The sequence below is a fragment of the Oncorhynchus kisutch genome, linkage group LG19 (assembly GCF_002021735.2).
Source record: "Oncorhynchus kisutch isolate 150728-3 linkage group LG19, Okis_V2, whole genome shotgun sequence".
NCBI classification, from domain to species: domain Eukaryota; kingdom Metazoa; phylum Chordata; class Actinopteri; order Salmoniformes; family Salmonidae; genus Oncorhynchus; species Oncorhynchus kisutch.
In genome coordinates, this window is record NC_034192.2 from 8,009,271 (window position 1) to 8,027,840 (window position 18,570).

Consider the following 18,570-nt stretch of genomic DNA (forward strand, 5'->3'; position numbering starts at 1 on the left):
GGACTGTCTTTGTTTACCCCTCTGGCCCTCTCTCCTCCCTCTCTCCTCCCTCTCTCATCCCCCTCTCATCCCCCTCTCTCAGTGCTAAATCAAATTCTCTCTCGCTCTCTCCACTCATCTGTTTATTGACTCTTAACACATTAAAGCAACAGCAGCCAAACTAAACTGTCCATACTGCACTGGCCAGTGTTCACACAGTCACACACAGCATCCATCAGATCGTCCAGTCCAGACTCAACTCACCTAGCAGCTGCCCTTCCTGCAGAATAACCATCGAAAGACAACAAGACCACTCAGACGGGAAACACTGTCTACAAACTCACTGATGTAAAATATCATTGTGCCATATTTTACATGAAAAATGGAGGAAAACATTTTCTAGAAGCATCAGTAACAGTATGTGTATGGAGGAATATGTGTATCAACTGGAAATGTGTATTTACCATCAATGGATTAGAGAAGAATGGAGAGAGAGAGAGAGAGAGAAGGAGAGAAAATAAAATAAAACTCCACTTCACAAATCCAAATTACTCTAGTAATAGTCAAGAGAGAAGCTGTTGACCCGGCCTCTGGATCGCCAAGGGCGACGGAGCACACTCTCTTAACCATCTAACTGAGACCACTCTGAAAATATGGTCATTCATTTAAGCTAAACAGACCAGGGGGAAAGGGGCACATTTTCCTTGACACCAATGAAATGAGAATTGGCTCCAGTGCAACTGTGGAGCTGAGAGGGGCCATTGCGGCTCCACTGTGTGTGAGGGCTCTGACAAGGCCATGTCGCGCTAGAGAGTTCTTACGCAATGACGAGAAAACAACAGCGCCTAAAGCCTGGGAATATACAAGCCTAGACAGAGAATCAAACAGTCAATTTCCTGTTCAATCCAATCCTACATTTTACAGGTCAGAGAAAGAGAGAGAGCGAGAGATGGAGAGATTGTTGAGTGTTTACAGTCTCAAGGAAGAGAGGAGAGGCTGTTTTCCCTACTTAAAGTAAAGTGTCTATGAGTGACACTCTCCCACACTTTGACTCATCAACCAGAGAAATCAGAACGACTCAAGGGCTTAGCGACAGAGAAAGACAAAATGGAGGAAGAGAAGAGAGGCTGACGAGAGCAATGTTTTGGTCTCACAACGAGGAAGAGAAGTCATCCAGAGGTTAGGGACACAGACAGAGGAGGAGAAAGAGAGAGCGAGAGAGACACAAGCATGAACACACTCAAACTCAAACACATAGCGCATGACAGTGAGTTGAGGCCGAATGATTTGATTTAGGTATGTCACTGTCTCCCCTTGGCAGACTGCTGAATTGCTGTGTCAAGGCTTGTGGAAGCTTGTGACTCAGAAAGAGAGAGAGGGATGGAGAGAGAGATGGGGGAAAACAGAGAGCGAACAGAGAGATGCTGTGGGGATGGGGAGGTGAGGGAAAGCTCTTGCTCCCCTTCCATTCTTCCTTTTTATTTCTTGATTTGGTGAAGATAAATAAAATATGACAAACAGGTGTGTCTGCAGAGGCCCTTACCAAAATCTCCTCTTTCTCCATCTCCCACTCATCCATACATCTTCCATCTGCCTACTCCCACTGTCTCCTCATGCTGCCTGTCATCACAGTGCATTCTGTTGCCTCTCTCTCTCTCTCTCTCTCTCTCTCTCTGTCTCTCTCTGTCTCTCTGTCTCTCTGTCTCTGTGTGTTTGATGTGTGTCTGCTAATGTGGCCGGAGCATTGTCAGCTCTGCTGCCTCTTTTGTTTTCTCTCCGATTTGTTCATCAGGAAACGGCAGATGAGATGAACATGTATATATTAATTGTGTTTTGTGTCAAAGACACAGTTTCAGAGAAATATCAGGCTGGCATTGAGGGAATGTATTAGAGGTCGACCGATTAACCGGAATGGCCGATTAATTGGGGCCGATTTCAAGTTTTCATAACAATCGGAAATCGGTATTTTTGGGTGCCGATTTCCATTTATTATTATTATGATTTTTGTACCTTTTATTTAACTAGGCAAGTCAGTTAAGAACACATTCTTATTTTCAATGACTGCCTAGGAACTGTGGGTTAACTGCAATGTTCAGGGGCAGAACGACAGATTTTCACCTTGTCAGCTCAGGGGTTCTAATCTTGCAACCGCACAGTTAACTAGTCCAACGCTCTAACCATTGCACTCCACGAGTAGCCTGCCTGTTACGCGAATGTATTAAATTGCTAGGTAAATTGCTAGCTAGCATTAAACTTAGCTTATAAAAAACAATCAATCATAATCACTAGTAATAACTACTGATCCAGTTTAGCAGGCAATATTAACCAGGTGAAATTGTGTAATTTCTCTTGCGTTCATTGCACGCAGAGTCAGGGTATATGCAACAGTTTGGGCTGCCTGGCTCATTGCGACCTAATTTGCCAGAATTTTACATAATTATGACATAACATTGAAGGTTGTGTAATGTAACATGAATATTTAGACTTAGGGATGCCACCCGTTAGATAAAATACCGAACGGTTCCGTATTTCAATGAAATAATAAAAGTTTTGTTTTTTCTGAATGATAGTTTCCGGATTCGATCATATTAATGACCAAAGGCTCGTATTTCTGTGTGTTATTATGTTATTATTAAGTCTGATTTGGTAGAGCAGTCTGACTGAGCAGCAGCAGGCATGTAATCATTCATTCAAACAGCACTTTCATGCGTTTTGCCAGCAGCTCTTCGCAAGCACAGCGCTGTTTATGACTTCAAGCCTATCAGCCTAATGGCTGGTTTAACCAATGTGAAATGGCTAGCTAGTTAGCTGGGTGTGCGCTAATACTGTTTCAAACGTCACTCGCTTTTAGATTTGCCCCTACCTGGTTCCAGCCCAGGTAGGGGCAAGGAGAGGGACGGAAGCTATACTGTTACACTGGCAATACTAAAGTGCCTATAAGAATATCCAATAGTCAAAGGTATATGAAATACAAATGGTAGAGAGAAATAGTCCTATAAATACTATATTAACTATAACCTAAAACCTCTTACCTTGGAATATTGAAGACTCATGTTAAAAGGAACCACCAACTATCATATGTTCTCATGTTCTGAGCAAGGAACTTAAACGTTAGCTTTTTTACATGGCACATATTACTTTCTTCTCCAACACTTTGTTTTTGTATTATTTAAACAAAATTGAACATGTTTCATTATTTATTTGAGGCTAAATTGATTTTATTGATGTTTTATATTAAGTTAAAATAAGTGTTAATTCAGTATTGTTGTAATTGTCATTATTACAAATAAACCCCCAAAAAATGTTTAATCGGCAGATTAATCGGTATCGGCTTTTTTGGTCCTCCAATAATCGGCATCGGCGTTGAAAAATCATAATCGGTCAACCTCTAGAATGTATCCATGTGTACTGTACAGTATGCCTTTGTGTTTATTCCTTACTTTTGCTCTGTAGGATTACCTTAGCTGTGAGTGAGTGATTCTCCATCTTAACTTTGTTCGGCTGAGCGCTCTGGCTGTTGTGTGTGTGTGTGTGTGTGTGTGTGTGTGACTGTCTCTCTGCCATACCTTTGCTCTGTGGAGGGTTCTGGCTGCGGTCTCGGAGGATGTTGATCTGATAGACGGCGCCGTAAGGCTCAAACAGCTCCTTCAGCTCCTTCTCTGACCAGGAGCGAGGGATCTGGCCCACGAACATCTTGATGGCGTCTGGGTCGGGCTGGTCCGAATGCTCCAACGCCCCGTTCATCTTCCCGGCCGTGCCGTTACTGAAAAGAGACGACAGGGGGCGCTAGGTTACACAACAGATCACAGAAGCTACATCTGACTTGACATGGAAGACATTCTCAGGAAGATGGGAAGGAGAGGTCCACTGGGGTAGCAGCTGGTTCAAGGCTGGGTTCACTGTGTAACCTGATAATAATAATCCCGCACCTTGAAAGTACGTCTTGGAGAACATAAATCCAAATTAGACGTCAAGATATCACCTCACCAGTTGCGAGACACTTTATAGAACAAAATCCTTCTATTAATAAATTGCATTGCGTCGGGATGGAAAAGATTAATCCATCACGCAGAGTAGGTGACTTTGACAACACATTACTCCAAAGAGAAGCCATGTGGATATATACATTCAATGATCTATTTCCACAAGGTTTAAACAAGGAATTAGATTCCACCTCCTTCCTATAAAGCCACATTTAGACTGTGACACACGGTCCATATCAGATTCTGCATATCGTCTATGAGGTTGGCCCCACATATTTAGGAAAGGCTGTGCCTGATGTCCTTTGCGGTGGGCTGTCACATTAATTGATGTGACGTATTTAGGGGCGCGGACACCTGCGGCGATTGATTGGAGTTGTTCTTCGTGCCCTCTCCCATCCCCTATAATTCTGTCTCTCTTTGTGTCTCTCTTTGTGACTAATATGGATACAAGTAGACCAGAGGGGCCCTGATTGGCAGATGAGGTACAACCCTGATTAGAAGCACCTGCTGCTCAACTGTTGATCATTACAAATGCTGTTCTGGATGAAAGAACATTTGACCTACACAATGAAGAAGGCTGTAAACCTGAAACGTCTGTGTGCGTTATCCCTGACGCAGTGAAACATTTAAAACCTTGAATAACGAAGTAAGCTTTACGCAACATATTCTTTTAGTGCGAACCCATTATACCTCTTTGTTCAGCTCAAATTGATAAACAGCACAATCCCTAGGAAGGGGAGATCTGTACATACATTATTTTTAATCCACATAACATGATTTCAAGAAAACAGATTCCCTCTGAGCAAGTAGGCCAAGCACTCCACTTTAAAAGTAGAATATAAAAGGGGACAGCAACACCAGGGAATGTGTGGGTCTGTTTTTTTGGTTTTACTATCCTTGTAGAGGCCAGAAGTCCTCACAAGGAATATTAAAACAAGGACAATTTGGACAAGTGGGGACACTTCGAGGGTCCCCACAATGAAAAAGGGTTATGCTTAGGGTTAAAATTAGGGTTAGAATTAGAATTAGGGGTTAAAGGTTAGGGGAAATAGGATTTTGAATCGGAATCAATTGTTTGATCCCAACAAGGATAGTAAAACAAGTGTGTGTGTGTGTGTGTGGTGTGGTGATGAGCAGAGGTAATGCGTGGTGTTAATTCAGGTCTGGCTCACTCTGTAGAAGGGATTTAGTCTGGGCCTGGACTGGACTGTATTACAAAACACTACATGACATTGTAACATAACACACACACACCATACACTGTAAAGTCAGTTCATGTTTCTAAGTCTCTTTAACCTTTCATTTTTCTGCTTCTTTCTCTCTGCTCTGTAGTCAATGTTGTCACGAATCACATTCAATTGGCCTTGTGTGTGACAAATAAAAACTTGAACTCGGTAAGCTTTTTAAAAAGAGAAAATCAACACTCTGTTGCAATACCTCAGAAGAGAAATGGTGTGTGCGACTGCGCACAGAAACACACACGCACGACTCCCTGAGGGAACAATCTGGGATCACAATGGCTTGTTTTACATCTTAACGATTTCTCTAAAAACATCCGCCAGCCTCGAACAATCAGCACAGTTGCCATTGATCCCAGGGCCAGCTGCTTGAATAGGGCTAGAACGTACCAGCACACACACAGTCTCAGTCTCCACTTCAGCCTGCGGTGCCACGGAACCAGACTACAAACCCAAACTAAACAAGCTAAAGTCCATGTGCTGCTTTATCGCTCCACTTTCCCTGTTGTTATTCTCCACAGGAGAAAGGAGAGAGCATTATCTTGAGAGGCAGAAACAAAACATGCCCAAATCCCTTGCTTGGCTAGCTGACAGTCGTAACACCACTCTATAAAGCTCAGGAGGAGAGAAGGAGGAAAAGAGGGAGGGAATCAAAAAAAGAGAAGAGAGGAAAGAGGGGAATAAAACGAGAGAACGAGGGATGGAGGGAGAACATACAGACCTTTGAACACGGCCCATCCATCTCCTGCAGAAAGAGCCCAGGCGTTCGGCAGAAACGCCCAATTCTTTAAAGGACTTAAAGGACATGTCAAATAAATGACCAAGCCAGAGAACGAGGGAACGAGCAAACGAGTGCCAACGGTCCCCGTGTAAGCTGGACGATAAATCCCAGCCACAGCGCCGAGGGGACCGGGGCAGGAGTTACGGCCCCAATGAACACCAAGCGTTACGCCAACGTTCACACTCATAAAGCAGAGCGTTGCTTGAACGTTAGACATTTAAAAACGGGAGATGAACGGCTCCTCTGGCACCCAGCACAGCCATGACACCTGCAGTATATCCATCCCAAAACACCCCAGGCTGGAAGCACAACAACAACCCACTAACACACTCTGTGTAAAAAGGCTTGTTATTGTGTGTGTGTGTGTGTGCGTGTGTGTGAAAGAGAGAGAGAGAGACAATTCCTCATTGTGTGGTTGTTTGAGGCCTGGGAGAGAGAATTAGTCTATAGGGATGAGGCACAATGCCCTTTTGCACCATTCACCCTGCCCATCACAGCCCCTACTGCCAACATGCCCCATTACACAGCCATGCACGGACATACAGCGCTATGAATGCTCATAAAGCGTCATGATCTGTTATAAGATGCATACTGCGTGACCGTGTACAGTTGAAGTCGGAAGTTTACAAACACCTAATCCAACTACATTTAAACTCTGATAACTGAAATGTTATCCTAGTAAAAATTCCCTATTTTAGGTCAGTTAGGATTACCACTTTATTTTAATAATGTGAAATGTCAGAGTAATAGTAGAATGATTGATTAAATTCTGCTTTTATTTCTTTCATCACATTCCCAGTGGGTCAGAAGTTTACACATACTCAATTAATATTTACTAGCATTGCCTTTAAATTGTTTAACTTGGATCAAACATTTTGGGTAGCCTTCCACAAGCTACCCACAATAAGTTGGGTGAATATTGGCCCATTCCTCCTGACAGAGCTGGTGTAACTGAGTCAGGTTTGTAGGCCTCTTTGCTCGCACACGCTTTTTCAGTTCTGCCCACAAATTTTCTATAGGATTGAGGTCAGGGCTTTGTGATGGCCACTCCAATACCTTGACTTTGTTGTCCTTAAGCCATTTCGCACAACTTTGGAAGTATGCTTAGGGTCATCGCCCATTTGGAAGACCTATTTGCACCAAAGGTTTAAATTCTTGACTGATGTCTTGAAATGTTGCTTCAATATATCCACTTAATTTTCCTGTGCATAATGCCATCTATTTTGTGAAGTGCACCAGTCCCTCCTACAGCAAAGCACCCCCACAACATGATGCTGCCACCCCCATGCTTCACGGTTGGGATGGTGTTCTTCGGCTTTTTCCGCCAAACTAAACGATAGTCAAATGGCCAAACAGTTCTATTTTTGTTTCATCAGACCAGAGGACATTTCTCCAAAAAGTACGATCTTTGTCCCCATGTGCAGTTACAAAACGTAGTCTGGCTTTTTTTATGGAGATTTTGGAGCAGTGGCTTCTTCCTTGCTGTCGATTTAGGACTAGTTTTACTCCTGGATATAGATACTTTCGTACCCGTTTCCTCCAGTATCTTCACAAAGTCCTTTCTGTTCTGGGATTGACTTGCACTTTTCGCACCAAAGTACGTTCATCTATAGGGAGCGATATGACGGCTGCGTGGTCCCATGGTGTTTATACTTGCAAACTATTGTTAGTACAGATGAACGTGGTACCTTCAGGCATTTGGCTATTGCTCCCAAGGATGAACAAGACTTGAGGAGGTCAACTATTTTTTTATTTTCTGAGGTCTTGGCTGATTTCTTTTGATTTTCCCATGATGTCAAGCAAAGAGGTACTGTGTTTGAAGGTAGACCCTGAAATACATCCACAGGTACACCTCCAATTGACTCAAATTTTCCAAGCTGTTTAAAGGCACAGTCAACTTAGTGTATGTGAACATCTGACCCACTGGAATTGTGAAATAATCTGTCTGTAAACAATTTTTGGATAAAGGACTTGTGTCATGCACAAAGTAGATGTCCTAACCGACTTGCCAAACTATAGTTTGCTAACAATACATTTGTGGAGTGGTTGAAAAACAAGTTTTAATGACTCCAACCTAAGTGTATGTAAACTTCGACTTCAACCTTAGGTCTTTGGTCTCTGTGGGTTTGTGATGGCTGTGAGAAAGTGACTCTGTTCAGTATAAAGGAATTATTTTCTCTCCCCTTCACCCTTGCAGCCCTTCACCCCTGCAGCCCTTCACCTCTGCAGCCCTTCACCTCTGCAGCCCTTCACCTCTGCAGCCCTTCACCTCTGCAGCCCTTCACCTCTGCAGCCCTTCACCTCTGCAGCCCTTCACCTCTGCAGCCCTTCACCTCTGCAGCCCTTCACCTCTGCAGCCCTTCACCCCTGCAGCCCTTCACCCCTTCACCCCTGCAGCCCTTCACCCCTGCAGCCCTTCAACCTGCAGCCCTTCAACCTGCAGCCCTTCACCCTGCAGCCCTTCACCCTTGCAGCCCTTCACCCCTGCAGCCCTTCACCCCTGCAGCCCTTCACCCCTGCATTCCTTCACCCCTGCAGCCCTTCACCCCTGCAGTCCTTCACCCCCGCAGTCCTTCACCCCTGCAGCCCTTCACCCCTGCAGCCCTTCACCCCTGCAGCCCTTCACCCCTGCAGTCCTTCACCCTGCAGCCCTTCACCCCTGCAGCCCTTCACCCCTGCAGCCCTTCACCTTGCAGCCCTTCACCCCTGCAGCCCTTTACCTTGCAGCCCTTCACCCCTGCAGCCCTTCACCCCTGCAGCCCTTCACCCCTGCAGCCCTTCACCCCTGCAGCCCTTCACCCCTGCAGCCCTTCACCCCTGCAGCCCTTCACCCCTGCAGCCCTTCACCCCTGCAGTCCTTCACCCATGCAGTCCTTCACCCCTGCAGCCCTTCACCCCTGCAGCCCTTCACCCCTGCAGCCCTTCACCCCTGCAGCCCTTCACCCTTGCAGCCCTGGCTTACAAGGTGTTATTGCAGTCAGTGTGTGAGTGAACCTGAAACAGCAGGAGTGTGTCCCGGGGCACAGATTAAGTCATTGAGTGGATCAACTCCTGCCATAGCCTCTCCTTCTCTCCCTCCTCCCCCCCCTCTCAATTTGAGCGAATTGTCTGCCGTAATGGCTTAACTATTGCTTCCATCACTCCAGTCTCCTTTGCAGCACAGGGCCGTGACTGAAGGGTGATCTACAGTCTTAGCCAAGGTGTGTGTGTGTGCATGTGCGCGTGTGTGTGTGTGCATTCCTTGGCAGGGAACGTTAGGAGACTTTCCCACTCTCCATAAAGTAGAGCAGCTGAGTGATCCGGTGTGTGTGTGTGTGCCTCCGTCTCAACTGCACTATGGGTTTAACACAAGAGAGAAAGTTCAACTTTCCCAGCAGTGGCAGGAAGATAGCTGAGCTGGCTCTGAACCAGTGAAGCATCGATGAGAGAGACTAACATGAATGCTATTCACACCTCAGATCTGCACCATTAGGGATATAGATCAGTATGTTATTGGATGCAGGTAGCATATACAAAGCTAACATTCTATGCGAGGATGTGTTTACCAATAATAGTGTTGTCTGGAGTTCTTTTTTCAGCAGGAAAGGCCACCGATAACGTTACACAACTATATTACATACAGGGAGAGGAGTTTCTGACCTGACTGGGAAAAACCTAGGCTCTAGTTCCTAGGTATTCCTAGTGAGTCCTGTACACAGTAGGAGGGTCTCAGTCACATCAATGCAGGGAGGAGAGTGGCAGACGCCCATGGGAGGGAGAGAAACAGGCAGACAGAGAAAGAGACAGAGCGAGAGATGGATGCAGGTGAGTGGGGCCAGCAGTAAGCACAGCTTTGAGCACAGCATGGCCTCTCGTATTCGCTGACACACACACACACACACACACCCCCCACTGTGGTTTGGGATGGATGAGATTTGGGGAAAGTTGCTCTGGTACACCCTGCTGTTCTTTCCCTCCGTTTTCATTTCCACTTGAACACACACTCGAACACACAGACCGACACACACACTCAAACATCTCTCCAACACATGCTCCTCCGTTCCTCTCCTCGACATCAGTGGAGTTCTCCCATGGCCCCTCTGACACCAGTCATCGGAACATGGAGGTGGTGTAACTGTCCCACATGGGAACTTATCTGGTAGACAACAACAGGGAGAAACAGCAGTTCCCCTCTAAGGGCTGTGGACCAAAGTCAGCTCAGAACAAATGCTTCCGACTACAACTCCTACTGCTACAGCTAATAAACTCCTACTGCTACCGCTAATAAACTCCTACTGCTACAGCTATAAAACTCCACAATGTATATAGACTTTTTGTTTTCTTTTGTTCTACTGTATTATTGACTGTATGTTTTGTTTATTCCATGTGTAACTCTGTGTTGTTGTATGTGTCGAATTGCTATGCTTTATCTTGGCCAGGTCGCAGTTGCAAATGAGAACTTGTTCTCAACTAGCCTACCTGGTTAAATAAAGGTGAAATAAAAAATAAAACTCCTCCTACTACTACAGCTATAAAACTCCTCCTACTACTACAGCTATAAAACTCCTCCTACTACTACAGCAATAAAACTCCTCCTACTACTACAGCTATAAAACTCCTACTACTACTACAGCTATAAAACTCCTACTACAACTCCTACTACTACAGCTATAAAACTCCTACTACAACTCCTACTACTACTACAGCTATACAACTCCTACTACTACTACAGCTATAAAACTCCTCCTACTACTACAGCTATAAAACACCTCCTACTACTACAGCTATAAAACTCCTACTACTACTACAGCTATATAACTCCTACTACTACTAACGCTATAAAACTCCTACTACTACTACAGCTATACAACTCCTCCTACTATTTCAGCTATAAAACTACAAATGCTACTACTGCTACAGCTATAAAACTCCTCCTACTACTACAGCTATAAAACTCCTACTACTACTACAGCTATAAAACTCCTACTACTACTACAGCTATAAAACCCCTACTACTACTACAGCTATAAAACTCCTACTACTACTACTACAGCTATAAAACTACAAATGCTACTACTATTTCAGCTATAAAACTACAAATGCTACTACTGCTACAGCTATAAAACTCCTACTACTACTACTACAGCTTTAAAACTTCTACTACCACTACAGCTATAAAACTCCTCCTACTACTACACCTATATAACTCCTCCTACTACTACACCTATATAACTCCTCCTACTACTACACCTATATAACTCCTCCTACTACTACACCTATATAACTCCTCCTACTACTACACCTATAAAACTCCTCCTACTACTACACCTATATAACTCCTCCTACTACTATAGCTATAAAACTCCTCCTACTACTACACCTATATAACTCCTCCTACTAGTACAGCTATAAAACTCCTACTACTACTACAGCGATAAAACTCCTACTGCTACTACTGCTACAGCTATAAAACTCCTACTGCTACCGCTAATAAACTCCTACTGCTACAGCTATAAAACTCCACAATGTATATAGACTTTTTGTTTTCTTTTGTTCTACTGTATTATTGACTGTATGTTTTGTTTATTCCATGTGTAACTCTGTGTTGTTGTATGTGTCGAATTGCTATGCTTTATCTTGGCCAGGTCGCAGTTGCAAATGAGAACTTGTTCTCAACTAGCCTACCTGGTTAAATAAAGGTGAAATAAAAAATAAAACTCCTCCTACTACTACAGCTATAAAACTCCTCCTACTACTACAGCTATAAAACTCCTCCTACTACTACAGCAATAAAACTCCTCCTACTACTACAGCTATAAAACTCCTCCTACTACTACAGCTATAAAACTCCTACTACTACTACAGCTATAAAACTCCTACTACAACTCCTACTACTACAGCTATAAAACTCCTACTACAACTCCTACTACTACTACAGCTATACAACTCCTACTACTACTACAGCTATAAAACTCCTCCTACTACTACAGCTATAAAACACCTCCTACTACTACAGCTATAAAACTCCTACTACTACTACAGCTATAAAACTCCTACTACTACTAACGCTATAAAACTCCTACTACTACTACAGCTATACAACTCCTCCTACTATTTCAGCTATAAAACTACAAATGCTACTACTGCTACAGCTATAAAACTCCTCCTACTACTACAGCTATAAAACTCCTACTACTACTACAGCTATAAAACCCCTACTACTACTACAGCTATAAAACTCCTACTACTACTACTACAGCTATAAAACTCCTACTACTACTACTACAGCTATAAAACTACAAATGCTACTACTATTTCAGCTATAAAATTACAAATGCTACTACTGCTACAGCTATAAAACTCCTACTACTACTACTACAGCTTTAAAACTTCTACTACCACTACAGCTATAAAACTCCTCCTACTACTACACCTATATAACTCCTCCTACTACTACACCTATATAACTCCTCCTACTACTACACCTATATAACTCCTCCTACTACTACACCTATATAACTCCTCCTACTACTACACCTATATAACTCCTCCTACTACTACACCTATAAAACTCCTCCTACTACTACACCTATATAACTCCTCCTACTACTATAGCTATAAAACTCCTCCTACTACTACACCTATATAACTCCTCCTACTAGTACAGCTATAAAACTCCTACTACTACTACAGCGATAAAACTCCTACTGCTACTACTGCTACAGCTATAAAACTCCTACTGCTACCGCTAATAAACTCCTACTGCTACAGCTATAAAACTCCACAATGTATATAGACTTTTTGTTTTCTTTTGTTCTACTGTATTATTGACTGTATGTTTTGTTTATTCCATGTGTAACTCTGTGTTGTTGTATGTGTCGAATTGCTATGCTTTATCTTGGCCAGGTCGCAGTTGCAAATGAGAACTTGTTCTCAACTAGCCTACCTGGTTAAATAAAGGTGAAATAAAAAATAAAACTCCTCCTACTACTACAGCTATAAAACTCCTCCTACTACTACAGCTATAAAACTCCTCCTACTACTACAGCAATAAAACTCCTCCTACTACTACAGCTATAAAACTCCTCCTACTACTACAGCTATAAAACTCCTACTACTACTACAGCTATAAAACTCCTACTACAACTCCTACTACTACAGCTATAAAACTCCTACTACAACTCCTACTACTACTACAGCTATACAACTCCTACTACTACTACAGCTATAAAACTCCTCCTACTACTACAGCTATAAAACACCTCCTACTACTACAGCTATAAAACTCCTACTACTACTACAGCTATAAAACTCCTACTACTACTAACGCTATAAAACTCCTACTACTACTACAGCTATACAACTCCTCCTACTATTTCAGCTATAAAACTACAAATGCTACTACTGCTACAGCTATAAAACTCCTCCTACTACTACAGCTATAAAACTCCTACTACTACTACAGCTATAAAACCCCTACTACTACTACAGCTATAAAACTCCTACTACTACTACTACAGCTTTAAAACTTCTACTACCACTACAGCTATAAAACTCCTACTGCTACTACTGGTACAGCTATAAAACTCCTCCTACTACTATAGCTATAAAACTCCTCCTACTACTACACCTATATAACTCCTCCTACTAGTACAGCTATAAAACTCCTACTACTACTACAGCGATAAAACTCCTACTGCTACTACTGCTACTACTGCTACAGCTATAAAACTGCTACTACTGCTACAGCTATACAACTCCTCCTACTACTACAGCTATAAAACTCCTCCTACTACTACAGCTATAAAACTCCTCCTACTACTACAGCAATAAAACTCCTCCTACTACTACAGCTATAAAACTCCTCCTACTACTACAGCTATAAAACTCCTACTACTACTACAGCTATAAAACTCCTACTACAACTCCTACTACTACAGCTATAAAACTCCTACTACAACTCCTACTACTACTACTACAGCTATACAACTCCTACTACTACTACAGCTATAAAACTCCTCCTACTACTACAGCTATAAAACACCTCCTACTACTACAGCTATAAAACTCCTACTACTACTACAGCTATAAAACTCCTACTACTACTAACGCTATAAAACTCCTACTACTACTACAGCTATACAACTCCTCCTACTATTTCAGCTATAAAACTACAAATGCTACTACTGCTACAGCTATAAAACTCCTCCTACTACTACAGCTATAAAACTCCTACTACTACTACAGCTATAAAACCCCTACTACTACTACAGCTATAAAACTTCTACTACCACTACAGCTATAAAACTCCTACTGCTACTACTGGTACAGCTATAAAACTCCTCCTACTACTATAGCTATAAAACTCCTCCTACTACTACACCTATATAACTCCTCCTACTAGTACAGCTATAAAACTCCTACTACTACTACAGCGATAAAACTCCTACTGCTACTACTGCTACAGCTATAAAACTGCTACTACTGCTACAGCTATACAACTCCTCCTACTACTACAGCTATAAAACACCTCCTACTACTACAGCTATAAAACTCCTACTGCTACAGCTATAAAACTGCTACTGCTACTACAGCTATAAAACTCCTACTGCTACAGCTATAAAACTCCTACTGCTACTACAGCTATAAAACTCCTACTGCTACAGCTATAAAACTCCTACTACTACTACAACAGCTATAAAACATCTACTACTACTACTACATCTATAAAACTTCTACTGCTACTACTGCTACAGCTATAAAACTCCTACTGCTACAGCTATAAAACTCCTACTGCTACAGCTATAAAACTCCTACTCCTACTACAGCTACAGCTATAAAACCCCTACTGCTACAGCTATAAAACTCCTACTGCTACAGCTATAAAACTCCTACTGCTACAGCTATAAAACTCCTACTGCTACAGCTATAAAACTCCTACTGCTACAGCTATAAAACTCCTACTACTACTACAACAGCTTTAAAACATCTACTACTACTACTACATCTATAAAACTTCTACTGCTACTACTGCTACAGCTATAAAACTCCTACTGCTACAGCTATAAAACTCCTACTGCTACAGCTATAAAACTGCTACTGCTACAGCTATAAAACTCCTACTGCTACAGCTATACAACTCCTACTGCTACAGCTATAAAACTCCTACTACTACTACATCTATAAAACTCCTACTACTACAGCTATAAAACTCCTCCTACTACTACAGCTATAAAACTACAAATGCTACTACAGCTACAGCTATAAAACTCCTACTGCTACAGCTATAAAACTCATACTGCTACTACTGCTACAGCTATAAAACTCCTCCTACTACTACAGCTATAAAACTCCTCATACTACTACAGCTATAAAACTCCTCCTACTACTACAGCTATAAAACTCCTACTACTACAACAGCTATAAAACATCTACTGCTACTACAGCTATAAAACTCCCACTGCTACAGCTATAAAACTCCTACATGCTACAGCTATAAAACTCCTACATGCTACAGCTATACAACTCCTACTGCTACAGCTATAAAACTCTTACTACTACTACAACAGCTATAAAACATCTACTACTGCTACAGCTATAAAACTCCTACTACTACTGCTACAGCTATAACACTCCTCCTACTACTACAGCTATAACACTCCTCCTACTACTACAGCTATAAAACTCCTACTACTACAGCTATAAAACTCCTACTGCTACAACTGCTACAGCTATAAAACTCCTACTGCTACTACTACTGCAGCTATAAAACTCCTACTGCTACTAATGCTACAGCTATAAAACTCCTACTGCTACAGCTATATAACTCCTACTACTACAGTTATAAAACCCCTACTGCTACAGCTATAAAACTCCCACTGCTACAGCTATAAAACTCCTACATGCTACAGCTATACAACTCCTACTGCTACAGCTATAAAACTCCTACTGCTACAGCTATAAAACTCCTACTACTACTACAACAGCTATAAAACATCTACTACTGCTACAGCTATAAAACTCCTACTACTACTGCTACAGCTATAACACTCCTCCTACTACTACAGCTATAACACTCCTCCTACTACTACAGCTATAAAACTCCTACTACTACAGCTATAAAACTCCTACTGCTACAACTTCTACAGCTATAAAACTCCTACTGCTACTACTACTGCAGCTATAAAACTCCTACTGCTACTAATGCTACAGCTATAAAACTCCTACAGCTATATAACTCCTACTACTACAGTTATAAAACCCCTACTGCTACAGCTATAAAACTCCTACTACTACAGCTATAAAACTCCTACTACTACAGCTATAAAACTCCTACTGCTACGACTGCTACAGCTATAAAACTGCTACTGCTACCACAACAGCTATAAAACATCTACTACTACTACATCTATAAAACTTCTACTGCTACTACTGCTACAGCTATAAAACTCCTACTGCTACAGCTATAAAACTCCTACTGCTACTACTGCTACAGCTATAAAACTACTACTACTACAGCTATAAAACTCCTACTGCTACAGCTATAAAACTGCTACTGCTACTACTGCTACAGCTATAAAACTCCTACTGCTACAGCTATAAAACTCCTCCTGCTACAGCTATAAAACTCCTACTACTACTACAGCTATAAAACACCTCCTACTACTACTACAGCTATAAAACTCCTACTGCTACAGCTATAAAACTGCTACTGCTACTACTGCTACAGCTATAAAACTGCTACTACTGCTACAGCTATACAACTCCTCCTACTACTACAGCTATAAAACTCCTCCTACTACTACAGCTATAAAACTCCTACTACTACTACAGCTATAAAACTCCTACTACAACTCCTACTACTACAGCTATAAAACTCCTACTACAACTCCTACTACTACTACAGCTATACAACTCCTACTACTACTACAGCTATAAAACTCCTCCTACTACTACAGCTATAAAACACCTCCTACTACTACAGCTATAAAACTCCTACTACTACTACAGCTATACAACTCCTCCTACTATTTCAGCTATAAAACTACAAATGCTACTACTGCTACAGCTATAAAACTCCTCCTACTACTACAGCTATAAAACTCCTACTACTACTACAGCTATAAAACCCCTACTACTACTACAGCTATAAAACTCCTACTACTACTACTACAGCTTTAAAACTTCTACTACCACTACAGCTATAAAACTCCTACTGCTACTACTGGTACAGCTATAAAACTCCTCCTACTACTATAGCTATAAAACTCCTCCTACTACTACACCTATATAACTCCTCCTACTAGTACAGCTATAAAACTCCTACTACTACTACAGCGATAAAACTCCTACTGCTACTACTGCTACAGCTATAAAACTGCTACTACTGCTACAGCTATACAACTCCTCCTACTACTACAGCTATAAAACACCTCCTACTACTACAGCTATAAAACTCCTACTGCTACAGCTATAAAACTGCTACTGCTACTACAGCTATAAAACTCCTACTGCTACAGCTATAAAACTCCTACTGCTACTACAGCTATAAAACTCCTACTGCTACAGCTATAAAACTCCTACTACTACTACAACAGCTATAAAACATCTACTACTACTACTACATCTATAAAACTTCTACTGCTACTACTGCTACAGCTATAAAACTCCTACTGCTACAGCTATAAAACTCCTACTGCTACAGCTATAAAACTCCTACTCCTACTACAGCTACAGCTATAAAACCCCTACTGCTACAGCTATAAAACTCCTACTGCTACAGCTATAAAACTCCTACTGCTACAGCTATAAAACTCCTACTGCTACAGCTATAAAACTCCTACTGCTACAGCTATAAAACTCCTACTACTACTACAACAGCTATAAACATCTACTACTACTACTACATCTATAAAACTTCTACTGCTACTACTGCTACAGCTATAAAACTCCTACTGCTACAGCTATAAAACTCCTACTGCTACAGCTATAAAACTGCTACTGCTACAGCTATAAAACTCCTACTGCTACAGCTATACAACTCCTACTGCTACAGCTATAAAACTCCTACTACTACTACAGCTATAAAACTCCTACTACTACAGCTATAAAACTCCTCCTACTACTACAGCTATAAAACTACAAATGCTACTACAGCTACAGCTATAAAACTCCTACTGCTACAGCTATAAAACTCATACTGCTACTACTGCTACAGCTATAAAACTCCTCCTACTACTACAGCTATAAAACTCCTCATACTACTACAGCTATAAAACTCCTCCTACTACTACAGCTATAAAACTCCTACTACTACAACAGCTATAAAACATCTACTGCTACTACAGCTATAAAACTCCCACTGCTACAGCTATAAAACTCCTACATGCTACAGCTATAAAACTCCTACATGCTACAGCTATACAACTCCTACTGCTACAGCTATAAAACTCTTACTACTACTACAACAGCTATAAAACATCTACTACTGCTACAGCTATAAAACTCCTACTACTACTGCTACAGCTATAACACTCCTCCTACTACTACAGCTATAACACTCCTCCTACTACTACAGCTATAAAACTCCTACTACTACAGCTATAAAACT

At 41.8% G+C, this 18,570-nt stretch overlaps 1 protein-coding gene across 48 annotated transcripts in view; it reads right to left on the reverse strand.

Annotated features, from left to right (window-relative positions):
- celf2 (cugbp, Elav-like family member 2) overlaps window positions 1–18,570 on the reverse strand; it is a 219,653-nt gene that overhangs the window by 73,187 nt on the left and 127,896 nt on the right. For all 48 annotated transcript variants that reach the window (XM_031798194.1, XM_031798219.1, XM_031798214.1 and 45 more), the window contains one exon: window positions 3,546–3,742. In XM_031798194.1, the coding sequence (XP_031654054.1) occupies window positions 3,546–3,742 (197 nt within the window). The remainder of the gene's footprint in view (window positions 1–3,545; window positions 3,743–18,570) is intronic.